At 36.2% G+C, this 19,744-nt stretch overlaps 1 protein-coding gene across 3 annotated transcripts in view; it reads left to right on the top strand.

Moving 5' to 3' along the window:
* Positions 1-19,744, top strand: part of KIAA0825 (KIAA0825 ortholog) — a 252,837-nt gene that overhangs the window by 121,602 nt on the left and 111,491 nt on the right. For all 3 annotated transcript variants that reach the window (XM_037374639.1, XM_037374640.1, XM_037374641.1), the window contains 4 exons: positions 162-570; positions 4,498-4,654; positions 8,879-9,034; positions 12,959-13,053. In XM_037374639.1, coding sequence (XP_037230536.1) covers positions 162-570; positions 4,498-4,654; positions 8,879-9,034; positions 12,959-13,053 — 817 coding nt within the window. The remainder of the gene's footprint in view (positions 1-161; positions 571-4,497; positions 4,655-8,878; positions 9,035-12,958; positions 13,054-19,744) is intronic.

Genomic DNA, 19,744 nt, shown 5'->3' with positions numbered 1-19,744 from the left:
GAAGCACAATAGAAGTCAAGCTACAGTGTTGAGTACTTGAGCTTTTTACCCATTTTCAGTACAAAAGAAAGTTAGAAATTATCATACAACATTCAGAAGCATGCAGTGATAGAACGAGAATGTTAATGTTAATCATATCTTCTTTTCTTTCTTTTTTTAAGGCTTCACAAGGCTTGCAGCTCAGGCAGTATCTATTGTAATCAGCAAGTTACCTACAGTGATTGCATGTTTGCCTCCCCCAATTAAGTACTTCTTTTTTCTGGCTGAGAGAAAAATGTCAAGAAACTTTGCTGAATTGAAGAAAGCTGGTCTGCTTGTCTGGAACTTGATTGTAATTATATGTCGGATATTTGAGGATGGAAATACTGCAGAACTTTTAACAGGTGCAACACTTGACAGATGGAGCAAAGAAAAACTCAGTTTAGTTCGTGTGTGCTTAGAAAGTATTATGGGAAAACAGAAAAGTGGTCCTAAGCAAGTAACCCAGAAGGTTATACAAAGCATAGAACAGCAAAGACCAAACTGGATTGAAAGCCAATTGCTGAAGGCAAGAAAATTGAGCACAGACTGGTAAGAATGTGGTAGTTTTCAGATGCTGTTGTTTGCTCTTTATTTTACTGGATTATTGGCACGTTTATGGCTATTGTTCAATTTTTAAAAAATGGGTGAACAGTGATCTTCTGTGAAATGTATTAGTTCTTTAATATCGATGGCTTTATAGCCTGTTTTTGCAACTTAATTGTATTGCTGAAACATGATTGTTTCATTGGAACAGTGTCTTCATGGTACTTAGATATTTTCATGATCGTCCAAAAACGTGGACAATTTAGCTGGTGTATCTTTCAGAGTGTGGACTGATACACTGGCTAGAAGGGACCACAATATATTTACAAATTAATTTTGCTATGGTGATTAAATTAGGAGGGACTATGAAAAGCTTTCAGTGTTCATCTGTGATTAAAAAGTAAGCATACTTTGTTTTAAATCGTAACAACCCTGAAGGCAAGTAGGATGTATCAAAACAGGACAGGGAGAGTACCCTGCTGTGCCTTTCTGAGGAAATACCAACCTTCCCTGCAGATCTGACATTAAGGTCCAAGTGTTTTAAGTCCTTATAATGATTTTTTAAGGAGTTGTATACGTGTCAGTGCGTTCCTAGTCCAATCTGTTGTAATGCTGAAGTCGTGTACGGTTCTGTAAAAATACTATTCATTGGCTTTCCAATATTAGATTTATTGGAGTTACATGATTTACTTTCAGCAGTCAACAAATTTATTGAGTAAGATTGCTTCTTTTTTTTTTTTTCTTAATGATTATTCTTGAAGGTTGCAGTCGTTGCTATCCTGACAGTAACTGTCCATATAAACAAAGGATATAGTGGTTGTAGGTCAAAGTCACTGATACCAGTGAACAGGATCTCATGCAGTGCTTTAAGGGACAGTATCCTGTTTCTGCGAGTAGTCAGTTACCATGAGCAGCACTAAGCAGTAATAGTGTCACACAAATGCTCATTGACATTGACCTTTGTAATCTTTACATTTCCATTTAATACTAATTTACAAGCTCTAATCCAGTGATTAAAAGATTGAAGCCAGATGCCAGTGACTGAAAGAGTCATAGAATAAAAACCCCTTAATGATAATGTGTAAATTGATACTTAACATAATGGTTCCATAATACAATTTCTAATGTCACTGAGAGACTAGGTATTTCTTAAAAAAATAGAACTGCAAGGTGAGACAGTATTGTGGATAACCTCTAAAAACTAAAACTTCAGTATTTGCACTTCCAAAGCTGTGAATTTTAGATTAATATGCTACTCTATATTCTTTCTAGCATACCACAAAAATGCTGTATTATCCATCAGGTATCAGACTGCAGGAAATGAATGTGGGAAAATGTTTTCTGTACGTGTGCAGTGTCAACCGAAGTGAGAACTCGTTTGCAACTAGGGCCCCTAATTTTAAGCTTAAGAAACTGAAGAATGCATTACCTGGTCTCCAAGGGAGTACCTATATGATGCAGCTATCAAGCGAAGTCCCCTGACTTCAGTAGGATTTCTGCAACAAAAGTCTAGCATAGATGTTATTTTTCCATTTTATATTCAAATATCATGAGTCAGTTTCTGGGGGAAAAAATGAGCTAGTTAATAAATAGCTGACATACTCAATGTAGAGATAAAATACTACAAATGCAAATTATAAGACTAATAAATTAAAGGTGAAATTCAAATATCAGTTGAGTAGCGGTCACATAATCACTAAACTAAAAGCAGATCATTCAAGAGGAGACTTGTGATGTTTACGTGATTTGTTTGAAATAGGAATGATTATACTTGAAAATCTAAGTTAGTGTAAAATTTTGTTTTCATAACCTTTTCATAATTAAAAACCTTTTCATAATTAAAGGATTTCTGTGGGTAACTGTATGCACGTGCGTTTATATATGTATATATTCATATTCATAAATGTTTATAGACTTTTAATAGATACAATATGCAGAAGAAAATAAAAACCATAAATCTCAAAAATTTGTTTGGGATTCACCTACCCAGTTGTGGAAACATCTTTGAAGTGCACTGGATTTTCATAAGCAAAAGTCATGCTTGATTTTGTGTCACATTATTGTTATCAGGACTGCTAGCTACATAGGTTCTTCCATTGTGGCACAGAAATTCAACTTAGTTTTTAGGAAAATAAAAAAAAAAAAATCTTCAGTGAAAGGTTCAGGAAGTGACAGTTGTAGGCATTGCCAGCCTCATGTACTGCCTGAAAGCATTGCTATTTATTAAAATAACCTTCACTTTGTGGTAGCACCAGAGCTGTAAACAGTTGCGTTGGATTCTGAAGAGCATGCATCCCGAGAAGAAAAGAAACGTCTGTCTTTGCAAAGTAATTTGTTGAGTTGAAGATTATTGTTTTTCATCATGGTGACCCTGACTTGGCTGGCTGGGTGCATATCCAGATTAAGATGAATGCAGTTATTCCTTGGCTGAGGTCTGCCTCTTTCAGGGCACATTCTTCCTAATGACATGATTGATAGGCAGTCCCAAATCCAGAGAGGAACTCATTAATCATTGCACTGACTGAATCCAATCATCTGCTTCACCTGCACAGTGACGGACAGGAAAGGATACAATTTGGGCACTGACACTGATAAACTCCTTTGTCAGAGGTCCTCAACTTTTTCAATGTCAGTCGCTAAGAAGTTTGACAAGAAATTCAGGTTGTATCTATATGTGGCGTGGAACAATCGGCCTTAAGTGTGCTTTGATTTTAAAGATCAATTTCTTTGAGGCTTTTCTGTAAAATACACCATAATAACAGAGTATCACTTACTTCCATTCAGCAAAGAACAAAATTATAGTTTGTATTTTGAAGCTATTTGCTCTGTGGGACGTTCTGAAGCTGCATGTGGAAGCAGTATCGGCTTTAATGTCCAGCAGCTGTGTAGCATTTAAGTGAGCCTGCAGGTCAAACAGCAACTTTCAGCAGAACTGACTTTGTAATCATGGCACACTTTCAACAGTAAACTGCAACTTACAGCCGACTATACCAAAGTATTTTGGGAGTTTTTTGATTTTACTTCTAAAAAATTAATTTTATTTATTTGTTTTTAATAATTCAGCATGCTTCTTTGAGAGATTTTAAATCAATCCAGTAATGACTGTAGAATAGAGAAAGCATGTTCTTGTTGGTCTCTCGAGTTCTTGACACATCTGTGTGTCAAGGTGCCAGCATATATCTCTGTTGCAGCTCTAATATCTGAGGAAAATAATTCATTGTAGCACTTCTTTTTTTAAGGCTTTGTCAATGTGCAATACTAAACCGGTGACTTACGTTGGTATGCAGAGAGAGCAGTCTGACAATGTTCAGAGTTCTCAGTGCATGTTTTTCAAGGCGTTTGGGGCAGTCACCTTCAGATACTTTTTTTAGCCATTTCACACAAATGCTTTTAAGAAGAAAAACAAGGAACAGTACAGGGCAAAAGGCGCAACAAGTGGCAAATAGGTACCTTTGAAATGGTTACCACCATACCAGTGGGAAGAAAAAGACTTCGGTTTAAAACTTCTAACCTATACTTAGAGAAATGGCTACCTTTCTGACATGTTAATTAGGCTTTAATATGTGCAGCCACAGGCAAAGGAAAATGTAAAAATATCAAATGCAAATGTCATTTCTAGTAGCAAAGGTACTTCTCTAGTGGAAAAGAAAATTTTTAAAAATGCATGCTGCTTGTATGTCCTTAGAGTAAAGAATGATTTATGTTTTCATCTTTCAGTTTAAAACAATTAAAATGTGTATAATAAAAAAATTTTGCTTATCATTTATCATATATTTCTGTAAAGGCTTATGAGATATATCTACGGAAACATTTCTTTTGTGCAAGCCAAATCTTTGTAAGATTTTGTAACGTGTAGTTTTAGCTGAATTTGTGTTAATACTTTGATTTTTAGAAATTTAACTTAAGAATATTTGCATCTTTTCTGTATTCTAGTGCCTCAGTCACAGGAGAAGGTGCAACGTTAGAGGAAGGAGGTATTGCACTTGGATTCACTGAGCAGAAAATAAACATGATGGTCCTGGATATCTGCCACAAACCAGGTGGCAGCGAGTACCTGAGGCAAATTTATCACATCATCCGGCTCAATGAGGTAGGGAAACGGCCTTTTTACCGAGCAATTAGGTGTGTACTGGCCTGAGGCAGCGTCTGCTGGCAGCTAAGGGTTAGTCAAGGAGGTGATAATGCTTCTTAAAGTCAATATGAAATCCTATATTGTATTGTAATAGAATCCATTCAGTATAGGCTTTTCTGCATTTGTACAGAAAAGATTACTTTATGGGAAACAATGTGGATTTTATTTATGTACTTAAACAGTACTATGGCTCATAAACCTCCTTCAGATTCATATTGTAGACGATAGATACATTTTAGGAGTTTGAGTGCAGTAAAAAAACAATTATAAAAAATCAGCAATTGAAAAATTGAGTGTTACAGGAAGTAAAATTAAATGTGGTAAATCAATTCTCTTGATTTAAAAAAAAACAAAAAACAGCCACAAACAAACCCTATGGCTGTACTGAGGTAGTAAATGCAGCCACATGAAAACCTTACTTAATCCAGATAACTCAGTTAAAATGCTTTTGAAATTACAGTAAACAAATTCAGTTTTGTTTGTTGCACATGGAATTTGGGCAATGTAAAAGAATTATCTCATTATTTCTAAGGCTGTACTAAATTGCCCCAAGTTACCAAAAGCATTCAGATTTTATACGCTGAAATAAACACAGGTTTGCTTAAATTGTATGGTAACACAGATCTACACAGCTTAATTAAGAAAGTCCTGTTTATTAGCTTTAATTACTAAATTACTATTCCTTGAATGCATAAGCAGGTGCTGTTAAGATCATTGCAAGCATACAGAAGTGTTTATAATAAAATGCAAAATAATGCAAATATAGGCATAGCCAAGGTTTTTCTTAAAAAAAAAAATGATAGCAAAAAAAAAAAAAACCCCAATGAGGCAGCTATGTCTGTACGAAAGCAACAGGGAACAGCTCAGTACTGACACTGAAAATCAGATGAACTGTTTAGTTCCTAAGTATAGGCTTAAAAGCAACTTTTATGCATCTTCATCTGGAAGCTTTAGAAGCAATGTAAGCATATACATAAAGATGGCAACCTAATATTAATAAAGTACAGAATCTGTTCAAGTTTTACCTCAAACAATTAAATGGCTCAGGAAGTGATGTGGAAATTATTACTGTAATACAGTCAAACAAAACCTTTTCACCTGGAGCACATTCAAGATTACTCTCTATGTACAACGGAGTGAGGAAAAGATGATGAGCAAGATCTCCAAAAATAGCACAGAATCCAGTAGTTAGGGCAGTCACCTAGGGGACAGGATATGCAGGCTCGAATCTTTATTCTGCCTGGTTCAGACCAGGGAATTGAATCTGCATCTCCCACATCTGAACTAACTCCCTAAACCGCTAGACCATTAGCTACCAGCATGGAACTCCGTCCTTTTCCCCTGGTGGAGTTGTTTCGCCTTGTAGAAATTGCTGTAAAAATCCATTCTGTAACTTCTAGGGTCAAAAATAGAATCATACTCTAGCTGAAGGGGTAGAATGCCCAGATTGGGTTCTGGAGACCCTGATCCAAGATAGGGCTCCTGTGAGTATTTGGTTATTTATACAAAGTGGAGCAGCTCCAATAGGAGGTGAGAGGCTGGGAGAATTAGGTGGAAGAGGGACTTTAGCCTGACTTTCCACATCCCAGGTGTCTCTCCTTGACTTTCTGCAGCTAGTAAAAGCTTTGTTAAATATAGAACATTTCTCAGTGGAAAAAACTGTCTTGTTTTTTTTAAAAAAAAAGAAGAAAAAAAATCCTGACTGGCTTGACTTGAAGAAGGACTTCAAATCATGTTACTTCAAATTGCCTTTGAAACGGTTACAAAACATTTCAATGCTTAGCATGGCATTATGATACTGCACCTTTCAATATTATTTTTCAGAAGTTAGATTATGTTTAATGTGCTTGGCTACCAAGAAACAGACTTTATTGTCTGCTCAAAGGTCCATCCTTCTGTTTGGAGGCTCCTTGGACTATCAAGGGATTGCCTTCTTAAAATTAGTTTGGAGATCTTTATGCTACACCACTTAATAATTTTGTGTGAGTAGAGAACAAGATGATGAGATGGAAAGTTGTGGTTCTCAATACTTTTCCTTAGAAAAGCAGATGAAAGGGGATATAGATTGTTAGACACTGTATTTGGAAATGGAGCTATGATGTTATGAAGGTCTGTAAGAGGTACTGTAGTACTCCAAACAGACTACAGTCCTTCATGTATTTATCAAAAAGAATAATTATTTTAAAAAGCATTTTTGACTAATGGCTACCAAAGAGAAACCAGCTGTCCTGAGCTGTCCAGCTCAATAGTGTTCTGTCTACTTGGTTTCATGCCCGTCAATTACAGTGAGGACATAGCTCATGTATTTACAAATCTGATTTTGTTTCTATTTCACATTTTTGAAACATGACCCTTCCAGGGTCTGCAATACGTACTGTACCAAAGGAGTTCTTAAAGTAATGCGTTTACCATTGTTGAATAAATGTCTTTGTCAAAACATAAATCCACGGTATTCCAAAGACAGGAAAACACCTGTGCTGGGAGGTGAGCTGGTATCATTTGAAATGTTCAAACCCTGGCCAGCACGGACAGCGATTGCCAGTATCTCTACTAAAAATATGAACAGAACCTGCTTCTGCTGGCTTTGTGACACCCAGGGGCTGGGTTACTTCAGAGCTGCCTACGGATTTATATGGAAATGCATGCATGGAAGGCAGTTACGTACATTTATGAAAAATTGGTAAATGTATAGAAATAGCTTTTAAATAACCCCCTTCACCATGACTTGAAAATCTTTGTTATGGCATGAAGTCATGAATGAATGGGAAAAAAACCCAAACATTTTTGTAGGCTGAGAATATATAGGTAAGAGACTTGGGGCGTGTTTTCACAGCTGGGTTATGATGTCGTCTTAAACCAAAAAAGCTCTGAGTTTTATTTTATTTATTTTTTAAATACACTTAGATGTTTTTGTGATTTTCTTAGGGAGCCCTGACAACTGGCTGCAACCAGCAGAGAGAGACAGTCCTGCTCTGTCCCTTGCCCTTGTGCTGTCCTACTCTTAGGTCCCCCTTTGCATTAGTACTAGAAGTCATGCAGCTTGTTTATCTGGCTGAAACCTTTGCTTTTTTCTGGCTGATTTCACAACGTATGCTGGTGCCACCACAAGGGAGAAACAGAGACAGTCTATGTGACCTGGGAGGAAACTTGCGCTTTTCAGGCCAGAGACCGCAGCTGGATCAGTTAAAACTGATGGTGAAACTATTGTTTTAGAGAGACCCAGGGAGGAGCACAGGGTGCCTTGGCAGGTAGTTTATGTGTTCCTTCACCTGCAGCTGAAATTTTTTATCATCTCAGTAGTACTGCAAAGAGGAACATTTGCACCCACCCATCTTATGAAGACTCACCTTGAGTACTTGCTCAATGTTATGGCAATCCTATCTTTATGGACTTCATTTTAATAACAATAAAGCGTTTAATCACAGTAGTCCTTTCAGCAAATAGATCTGTAAGTGTTTCATTATCTAGCTCTTGGTAAAATGGTTCTATTTAATCAAAACACTTTATTGGCATGCAATGATGATTTATTTACATAGTAGTTTAAGAAGTGAAAACAGAGAAGATTGTGGCCAAAATAATCATGCATCTGTTACAGTATAGTTTCTAAAATTGCCATGTAAATCATAAATGACTTCTAGTCTTTGAATGCTTAAAGAATTAAAAATGTCTTTGAAGAGTGGGAGAGTATCTATTTCCTGTGTTTAAATAACTGGTTTGAACATGTTCATCAAACAATTCATAGTCGTGTAGTAACTATTCAGTCTGTCCAAAAAATAACTTTAAATATTCGCATTTTATCATGTAAAATAAATCATGTAACAGCCATCTCTACATTAGCACAACTCATAGAAAATATTTATTTTTCACTTCCACAGATGCCTAACATATGTATATATATATAATGAGATCTGATACACATAATTTGATGACAATTTCAAAACTTAGATTGTTCTGATTTACTTCAGTTGGATGGATGTTCATGGACATTATTTATTCTTTGTTGTAAAATGGTGTTACTCTCAAAACGGTTTCTTTTTTGTAAAAGATTACTTATTTATTACCTCCTTTAATGTAAGGAACTTCTATGAAGCACACTGTAAAGTTATGTTTGAAATCTAGGTAAATTTTACTTACAAAACTAAGTGGCATATACTGTTTTGTCGTTGTTCTTTCTTCTAAAAGGAATATTTGAAAGAGCAGCTGTCTTGTGAGAATTCCTCTGAAGATACTGTTGCCTCCAGTCAGTGCCTGCCTTTGACACTGAAGGGCAGAGAAGAACAGCCTGTGTTCAACCCTTTCCAGGTGTACAGACAATCTTGTGCAAAAGTGTTCAATCAGGTTCGTGAAAATCTGAAATGTTGGTTACTTACTTGTCAATCTTGTGATCATGATAATGACAGAGACTGAAATAATGAAAATGGAATTAATTACGTGTGTGTTTGCATTCGATGAAATGTAAAGGAATATTTTTACTCAGGAATCTAATGATGGCACCCTCTACAATAACAAGTCTTCAAAAAGCCATTATTGTCCTGTTCTTTTATAAGAATTATTGCATGTAAGAGCAATTTGCCTTTACTTAGAAGGAAAGCCCATTAGTAGCAAGGACATTTATTACATCTGTGTAATGGTACATAGGGATAGTCATAGTCCTTTGAAAAGTCACGGTGAAACTCCAAGTGCACATTTAGAATCTTTCTGATGAGTCTTTTACAGAAAAGTTGAACAGTAAAGGAAAGGCTGCTTTGGAAACACAGAGATTTAGAAGAACAGTGAAAGAAACAACAACAAAAAAAGCAAGCATCCATTTCTGTTTTTCATTAAGCTATATTAGTGATATGTAAAGGGTTATAATTTACTTATAGAAAGTAGTTTTGTGATAATGTAACCGTTAAAGAAAACAAATCTTCTTGCCTAAATGTCTGCCAGAGTGCCATGTGACCAATTCATTACACAAAATGGTGTGTAGTTTCTAATACTGCTTAAACACTTTACAAAAATCTTACATCATTGTTTCTCAAGTCTTCCCTAATCCATTATCTACAGTTTTGATTCTACCCCTCAATCGCAAATGTTATAAAAAACAATGGAACTATGGTATTACAGTGGGTATGAAATTCACTTTACAGACTTGTGGTAGAAAGACATCCTTTTCCAGCACAGCCCTGCTTTTAAATAGTGTAGTCTTCTTTCCCAGTTTTGAGGATTTGGGGCTGTTTCATCAGTTGTATTGCTGTAAATATATCTGGTTTGGGTTGTGGGTTTTTTCCTTACTTGTTTAATGAATACTTAATCATTATCCTGTTGCAGTAAAGGTGTTAATATCTCGAAAAAAGGAGATTACTGCAATATCACAAGGCTTCTCAATCCAAAGGAACATACTTAAAAGTGTCTTTGTTTTCTTCCACTAGTTCCCTTATGTGTATCTTAAACTGATATAATTTAGGGGGCTAAAGAATCACTTACTCCAATTTGAAATGCAGAAGATAGTTTACCATGCATCAATTCTCGATTCATTAATAGTGAGATAGAATAAGACCTTCAAGTACTGACAACTCAGGGCAGAATTCTTCTGCTACATGACAGGTTTGCAGTGCTCTATTAATCAACAGATGACAAGGAATAGTTCGTATTAAATTGCTTTGGATTTTGTAAACTTTTGGCATAAGGTCTATTACCTGAATATGGAAAAGTATCTTAAAAGAAAAAAAGAGCAGATCATGGACCTTAAAGTACCATATGCCAACCCTGTTGTTGATAATGACAGACTTATTTCCTGAGCTTAATAATATTAAATAATTTAGTTCACTTTACCATACAATTGTACATTTATTTAGTGGTGAAGGACTGTCTGTTTATAAAACAGTGGTCAGCATAGCTCAGTGTCTGGTCTCCTGTGAAGAATATTACCAGTGCCTGAAGAAGATGCCAGAGCGCTAGCAGGGAACAGTTATTCTTCTCAAAGGATATATTTCTTCTTAAACCTATTTCTTACTGTTTGGCAACTGCCATGAAGCTTAGGAGTATATAATCCATGATTAATTTCTTGATTTTCTTTAAACCTATTGTAACTAGATGTGTATTTAATGCATTGGCTAACATTTTATTCTTTTTATAAATTCTAAGTCCCAAGAAACTACTGGTTTCACAATGTATTTTGTCAGTGAGTTAATTGTGTATTGCTTTTAAAAACTTTTCTTTCAGAAGGGCCAATTGGAATGGGCATGGCAATACTGCTTGTGAGCCCAGAGAGCTGGTTCAGCTCTAAACAGAGAATGTTTGCGTTACACTACACTATAAAACATTTTATAATAAAAAAAACCATAATATATAACAATGTAAGAGCATGTCTGTGCTACACAGTATAGACATACTCTTAGCTTCCTCAGTAAAGGATTTCTTAAAATAAATTGTTTCAAAAGCTTACTGAATGATAATTTGTAGTAAACATTCCATGTATTGTTTGTTGGTGTATGTAAAAATTGCAGGACATCAGGGTGGTTTACTCTTCTGAAGTTTTGCTAATTTGTCCCTATCATATCAGATTTAGCAAAATACTTCATCGTCATTTCTACACATTTTACTGCTCCTGAAACAAAGGCCACTGAACCACTATTCTGAGATCAACTCTAGCATTTTTATTAATGATATGTAAATTTCTTACCTTCCAACCCTCTAGTTCAGTAGCTGATTCTAGGAAGTGTGTCATTTCTGTTAACAATTCAGCCACTTCATTATTACATTCCTGTAAAAAATCTTGAATAATCACCATCTGGTCCTAGTAACTTGTTGCACTTGATTTTATCAATTTGTCCTGACACCTTAATCTCTGCCAGTGCTGCTGCTCCACTATTGTCTAATAAGATTAAGTCTAGGCTATGCAACTCTTCAACAGTATCAGTGAAGAAAAAAGCTAAAAAGAAATTATTTTCCTTTCCTGGAGTGACTTTTTTTTTCAAACTGATCCTTTATCTTTTCACAGAACCGATCACTATCTGTTCTATCTGGTATACTTACTGTTGCTACTGGCTGTTTAGCTTCTCGGTTTTATCCCTCCTGATTTTACAAGTGCTTCCTCCATATTTATTTATCTATTTTGAATTCAGTGTAGTGTATAGAACAGTTGCCTGTTTTCTCCCCTGTGGTGGTGTTCTCCCACTGCTCTCTCAGTTCATCAGATCTTCAGTGTTACTTGTTCGTTCCCTTTCCACTTTCATACTATATTATTCTTTCTTTAGCTAGTCCTTGTCTTCCTTCCTCACTCTGTGTTTCACGTTTGTTTTTCTACATTATGTTTAAGTGCATGCCAAAGATGATGGTTAGGGAGAAAATTACATTAAAAGAAGGAAGAGATAAAAAATAACGATGGAAGGAAGGGGAGGGATTGCACTGATTCTGTTCTCCAAGAAGAACCAAGTGTTGTCTGTGAGAAGAAAACGTGCACTGCAGGACATACTTTACTCTTCTTATTTAGGTTTATTTCCATTGTTTTGATTTGGTTCATCTTTTTTTTAAACTACTAAAGTGCTGGTTTAGCGTTACAGCAATAATTTTTGAATTACATCCTCCCAAGAATGTTGAATTGTAGTCACTACTTGACCATTACTGACAATGAAAATTGGTATTGTGCAACAGGAGTTACTGGTTCGTAAACATAAGAATGTTATGTGTGGTCTTTTGTCTGCCCACCATTATTGTGGATTGCTTTTATTTATCTAATAAGCAATATGGTGTTATATTTGTTCATATTGTCTAGACTTAATGCTGTTTATAATAACCATCTGGTGACTGGAATGCCTTACAAAACAATAGAGAAGTAAACCATTGCTCTAATTATGATACAGGTTACATCTTGAATTCCAGCTACACCAAGTTTTTCATGACAAACTTTTTGCTGACAGCAGAAAATGTAAATTGCTGTTACATAAAAAGTTGCCAATTATTTTGCTTTTCAAACAAAGAGTCAAGCTCTCAGACAAAGTAGTTGGGCAGAATGCCATTAACAGTTGGAAGAATAACGGTTCAAAAAATTGATTTATCTTTTTATAAATAATGGCTACATCCCCAAATGGATTTATAAATTAATTGCTGTCTTATTGGAATAAAAACCTTCTTCTGTGGACATGATTGATATCATCTGTCTGAGTCCTTGTTCTAGACCCCCCTCCTTCTTGGTTAGTATATCACAGCTGGAGCTTTAATTTACTGATCATATTAACACTGATTAATAACTAACAATAGCTTCTTGCCATGTATCAACAGTCAACCATTACTGAATGGAACTGGGATTGGTCAAACTTGCTGCCAAGTTATTTGGGACTGAATCAGATGACCTTCAGGGTGCTGCTGACACACAGGTAATGGGATTTTGGCAAATAATTGAACTTCCCTGTTGTCTTTTTTACTTTATGATAGTCAATACACAAAGGTTTTACTGGTGAAATTTATAAAATAAATCATACATTTATTTTTAAATAGGCAATTTTAAAATGGAGATATTATTGTCTAATGTATTTGATCCATACAGAGATGGTTTTCAATTCCTGTTCTGAGGAATCTAAGACATTCTTTCTGTGTCAGACCTGAATATGTGTTGATGTTGACTTTAAATAGTGCTTTAAAAAGAGATCAGTAACTTTTGCAAATCTGTACTGCTCAGGGAAATTTCAGCTGTATAGCACAGGACTTAGGGGATGTTTACTCAAGTTGCAATGAATCTTAAATTCAGTTGGGGGCATGAGAAGCGTAGCTAGAAATAGAAAGCATTTTCTTAATAGTTTTTAACTAATGGAACTTATTTTAATATTTTCACACTTTTTTACTTGTAAAATTTAAGTGCTTTATTTATAAGTACATATATTTAGTGCAGAACTGATACTTGTTAAATCAGAAATAGCAGTTTCTAAAATTCGTAAAATTATGGGTGGAAAAGATAAGTATTTTTTTCTAAAATACTTGCCACATATCCTTGTGAAAACTATAGAACTTACATGTTGCAAACTAAGAAGTTTGACATTCCCTTCTTAATTCTGAATCCTCCTGATGATATCTTATATGGTCATATAGTTCATCTTTTAAACTGAACTGTCTCTGTATTTAAAAACTTAGAGTTACAGTTTCAAAAGTGTGTGAATTTGCATGTCAAAAATGTTTTTGTGGGGTTTTATACCTTTTTCTCAATTTATTGCTAGCAGTTAGTATTAAACATTTAATTCTTCCTTCATTTCATATAAAATACACAGTCTATTTCTAGTTTTCTCTCTTAATTTTGCTATTATTAATTCTTTCCCCACCCAAACTGTTATTTTCCAATTTTTAATGCAATTGCACAAAAAATAAAGCTGATGCAAATGTGCCGTTCTGTTCCCCTCTTGATGCCTTCTTCTACCCACTACCAGTCAGTATATGGGACCCACGGACTTTTTGGTCTGTACCAGTCAAGTCATTTTTATGTTAAACGGCAGAGACAATTCAGTACTAATTTTTTTTCTTTGATAGTTCTCCTGCTGATTGCTAACACTTGTCCTTCATTAAAAATGAAGTCGTTTCCTCTTTTAAAAGTGATTCTCCCAGGAAGCCCTAGACTCAAGCTGGGTCTTGAACTTCCCTTCATGTTGATGTCATCAATATGAGCCAAAGGGAGCAGAGAGGACTGCTGTGATTTCAGAGGGAACATTTTCTGTGGACATTTCATCTTCTCTGATATCTTGAAATGCATTTCATTTTTCTTTTGATCTCTTCATAGAGTTTAGAAAGAAATCGTGTTATATGCCTTCACTGTCCTTCCCTGTATTTAATGCCTTTGTCATATCATCTGTTGTTGCATCTTTCTTTTTTTTATTATTAAGTGCCCTAATTGTTCTCATCCTTCCTAATTTGAAAATGTCTCCATTCATTGCCCTTCTACATGATAGGGAAATTCTCTTCTAGAAGTGACATTATGCAAGCCATTAATGATTAGCTTATGGCTTTATTATTTAAACCACTCTTCTCTACAGACCAACAGATTGTTTAAACACGTTGTGATCATTAAGTAGGTTTGCTAATCCAGTGTCTGCCATAGCGACCAACATCTCCAACACAGCTTGTCTTTACGTGACTGAATTTTTAGCATAGCTAAAGAATGTCTGCTCGTGTTTTCCAGCTGGCTAGGCCAATTCTCACTGGTCTCATGGCTACTCTAGTAAGCTTTGCAGTGACTTGAGTGAGCCCTGTCTTTAGGTGACTCTTCACGCTCCTTCTTAAGACTGCATAAACCTCTGGCTTACTTGTGCTCAGGAGTTAGGGCTGAAGCTGAATGCGTCTGTTATTATTTTGACCTCCTGTGTATGGTGGACCCATTCTGTTTCTACTGTTTGCCTCCTGAGAAGAGTCAAACAAAACTAAGGGCAGTAAAGAGTCAGAACTATCCAGTTCATAAAGTGGAGTGCCATAATACGTTAATTACTCTTTTCCTTATCAGATGCTAAAGCTTTCCCTTGTCGACTACTTCTGTGCAGGCAAAAATATCTTTACCTGTTCATGGTGATATTGGGGTCTATTTCCTTTTTTTAGTCTTAAAAAGAAATAGTGTCTGTTACATACTAAGTAAAGTAAGTATGCTGTGCTCTCTCTTTGGTTGAAAAAAAAGTAAAAATGCTTAGGGGATTCATTTACAAGGGAAATGCTCCCCTAACCTAGTTAATGACTGAGGTAGGTGGGAGGGGGTTATGGGAGCATTGTCCCAGAGCCAGCAAGCGGTAGGCAAATTAATTGGTTGGTGGTTAGGGGAAAGTAAAAGGCTTTTAGGAAAGTAAAAGGCTTTTAGGACTGGTTAAAAAGGGAATGAATTGCTGTGTACTACTCATTGTTGGCTCCAAGTGGGCATGTGAATCTAATCCACACACTCCTATGATCCTCAAAGTAAAAGTGCTTAGGAAACTTTGCAAATGAAAGATGTGGATAGTTAATGATGCTGTTTTATTTCAAGGTTATCAAATATAGAATGCTATCAGGAAAAGCCTGTTGAAGTTGAACAGTAAGCAGTAACATAGAAGACTTAATGTTCATCCCTATTTACAGTTCATACCTTTAGAAACTGCAAAGTTTTCCTTACAGGAGGAAAAAGGATCCATATAGATGGATTCCTTTCTTTTCCTTTCCAGTTTTACTTCTTATTTTTTTTTCCATTTAGTTTGAGCTGGAAGAATAGAAATTAAAACCTAGATTTCAATTATATTTGAAATAACATCTTTTAGCAATAAGCCCATTAACATTCAGCTAATTTAGATTTACTCAAGTTTTAAAAAATGTCCTGCATACATACATGAATACAGGCTGCTTTTTCAAATCTTGGCACTCACTTGTACATCCTTAGATATTTCAGTACCAAATGGGAGTTTCTTACCTCTAACACCTGCATTAAAACAAGAAGACCATGTGCTTTTAGTTATTCTTTAATTCACATGTATCTCAAATTTTAATCACTGTCCTGCTCATAAAGGAAAAATTGTTATTGTTTGGCTAAATCAGCATGTGGAAACTGTTTCTGCAGTTTAATGTATCAACTATAATCTGTTCCTTTTAACTGTCTGGCCACTGTCTTTGTGCATATTATCACATTTGGAAATACATTAGTGACTGTGGTGAGTTGATCCCGGCCAGCCGCTCCACGTCCATATAGCTGGTCACCCACCCACTGCCCCACAATGGCATGGGGCAGAGAACTGGAACAGAAAAAGTGAGAAAATTCATAGGTTCAAGTAAAGGCAGTTTAATAAGTGAAGCAAAGCAAAATAAGGAATTCATTGACTATTTCCCATCAGCAGGCAGATGTCCAGCTGCTTCCTGGAAGGCAGGGATTCATAAGGCATAGCGGTTACTTGGCAAGGCAGACATTGTAACTGAACATTCCCCTTTCTTCCTCATTCCCCCAGCTTTTATTGCTGAGCTTGATGTTTATATGCCAAGGAATATCCCTTTGGTCATTTTGGGTCAGCTTTCCCAGCTTCTTGCATGCCCCCAGCCCACTTTTTGTGGGAAAAAGGCCTTGGTGCTGTGCAAGCAGTAGCCAAAAAGCTGGTGTGCTGTTGACACTGAGGCACAAACCTAAAGCACAGTACCATATGTTACCCTTCTCTTTTGTGTACTTTCCTTTATACTGATATATAAGTTAAATATATCTTGTACATAGTTATAAGATATTAATATTTTTCTGGGTTTTGAGATGTGACCTTCCTTCTGCAGTTCTACAGGACTTTCAGGTGCATTGGACACATTACTATAGAGAATACCTATATACCACTCACTATAATCATGAGAAACAACTCATTTTTGGAACATGTGAAGCCATTCTACAATATTTCAGTAATATGCTTTTCAGAGGAGGAGTGGCTAGGGTTCCCTCTGCTGTGCTTAGGGAGTTTTCATGGAGCACAGGTGCCAGCCCAGGGCAGTAAGTAGTGATTTGCTCGGAACAATGTGGTGGTGTGCGTGCGAGCAGGAGCGTGCTGGGAGCTGCAGGAACAGACAGAGAGGGATTCATGACTGGCAAAGCCAGTGACAGTGAGGTACAATATCTTAAGACTAGGAGGTGTAACAGATTAGTAACTGAGAGGGGATTATGTTGGTTTACATAAACAGACCAGGTGAGGAACAGTAACAAATTAAAATTTGTTTAATTAGAAAAATTAAATAAATCAAAACCAATATTTGTTCAAGTGTTTAAGAATTGCCACAAAAAGCATGTAGACTGGAAATTAGAAGATGATTTCCAACAGATCAAGCAGTGTAGCTCAGAAGACTTTTCCAGAAAGTCTTTGCACAGTGATACGAGCTTAAGTAGTTTTAACCTGAAACAGGATTGAACAAGTGGGTTACTTCCAGTCACGTATTCCTTTGACAAATACTCCTAACTGCCCAGCTGCTTCTCAAAGCAGAGTAGAAAACCTGGAACTGTTTATAAGTTGGCTTTAAGGAAACGATAAAAAATTAATAAGTTTGTTTTCTACTAAAACTAGGGAAAATATGTAGGCTTTCTAGTAGCATTTACTGCAGAATACACACAAGCTCTCAAGTCCTTCAGATGCCAAAAGTTTTTCTCAGAATAGCCCAGACTGCATTCTACCTGAAAAACCACTGGGCTGTTTGCAGGTGAAACTGCTTTTTAGGAAGGTAAAGACTGTCCTTGGCAGGAGGATGCTGCCCTAAGATTAAGAAGGTCCTTCTATGCTGTGGAAATTGATCTTGGAAGCTGATCTTGTACCTAGTCTCTCTTTTTTGTAAATGCTTTTGACTGTGTTGGGTGAGGGCTGCCTACTTGCCTTTTGCAAATAGATTTGTTGATGTAGTTGTGGCATTTGTTCCCCATACTGGAGTTAGGTGATAAAATTTTGCCATTGATTAAGCTTAATAAAACTGAAATTAAGTAAAAAATTCTTGTTTAGAATTTTGAATGATTGCAGGGCAAAATCTGCATAGCTCTTGTATATTCTAGTGGATACACAGACACCATCTGTTGAGAATGGTAGCCATATGGTGAACTATTTATAGAAAATGTTTATATTCATTGTGTTGTTGATTATCTAGATATCCAGAAAGTGCTCCTTTAAAATCTAGTTTATCAACACATGGAAAAATGTATTATGTAGTTTTGAAATTGAAAAGAATGTCAGCAAACTGTGTGTGCTTTGTTGTCTGTGAAAGGATTTTTTTATTTAACTCCACAAAAGCCTGAGTCTGAGAAATGAGTGAAAATACCTAGGATATTAAAAGGTAGGAAGTTCTCTAACAACTTTGTTCGTAGACGAAACAAATGGTGGAAGAGCAGTTACTGGCATGATGCCAGGCGGGACAGAGACCATATCTGCATGGCAGAGGATGCCACTGTTATATCTAATGTACTTTTGGATGTGTTAGTCAGTCTTTCTTCTAAACTGCAATGCTCCTAGACCTTTTGTATCCAAATTGCTGGGTACTGGAAACCCATGTTGTTGTTACAGCTACAAGTCAACTATTAATGATGTTGTTGGTGAAGAACTGGGATCCCATTAATACTGTAGTAATCACCACCTGCTCAGGTGAGATTATAATGGATGCCCTTACAATGCATGTGAGAACAGGCTTTCTAAAATGCATGGGAGGCTATAAAAGGCAGTATCCCAGTATGCCATTGTTCCAGTATCAAAAGAAGCAGGTGAAAGGTATTAATCCATTATTGCGCTGCTCTTGGTTGGTCACAGAGTCAGGTTTAAACCCTAGTGCTGGATGTACCAAAAAAAAAGCCACTGGGATTTTGAGGAAAACCTGATTTTGACCTTTCTGGATAAGCAGGGACCCTTTTCCATAAATGAGTTGGTCAATAACAAGGTGTATGTCACATCCGTCAACATGAGGATTATCCTCCATCTGCTTATCCTCTTCTGACATAGCTAATGAAACTGTACTCTGACCTTAAAGGATCTGTCAGAGGTAGGCTTAGTTCCCTGCCTGGCAGTTTTAAAGCATTGATGGCAGAATGTAGATCAGTAAGTGAGAGGGAAGACGGCATACCCTGTATTACATACATGTTTGACTGCCACTGCAGCCACTATTATGTATACAGTTGTAGCAGGAATTTCACAAGTAAGTGAGGCTAAAGGTGAGACTTCCCATATGCAGTATACTTTAGACTTTTCTGGTTGTTAGCAGTCTCTCTCTCCTGCAGACATGTTGATGAATCCTATGAATAAAACAATATTCTCCAACAACAGCCTCCAACAAAAGATGCTAAAAAGGAATGGACTGCCATATCCCAGTTAACCTTAGTTGATGTGAGCTCCTTTTTAATACTTAAGTCCTTTACGATGAGGCCTTTGCCTACCTAGGATATGGAAGTATGTGCTGATCAGCTCTCTTTGAAGTAACAACTATAACTTTACTTTAATAAGGTTTCATTTTAATTTGATGCTATTTCCTTTGCTCAAACCTGGCCTCTAGAAAAAGTAAAAAAAAAAAAGTATTGGTGATACATGTTTTGCATTCAAAAGCATATTAAGCACAGCTTATTGGCTAGAGCATAGGCTTGTGAGC

This window comes from Falco rusticolus, chromosome Z (genome assembly GCF_015220075.1).
Source record: "Falco rusticolus isolate bFalRus1 chromosome Z, bFalRus1.pri, whole genome shotgun sequence".
Taxonomy (NCBI): domain Eukaryota; kingdom Metazoa; phylum Chordata; class Aves; order Falconiformes; family Falconidae; genus Falco; species Falco rusticolus.
The sequence above is the reverse complement of the archived record's forward strand: the minus strand, read 5'-3'. Positions and strand labels throughout refer to the sequence as shown.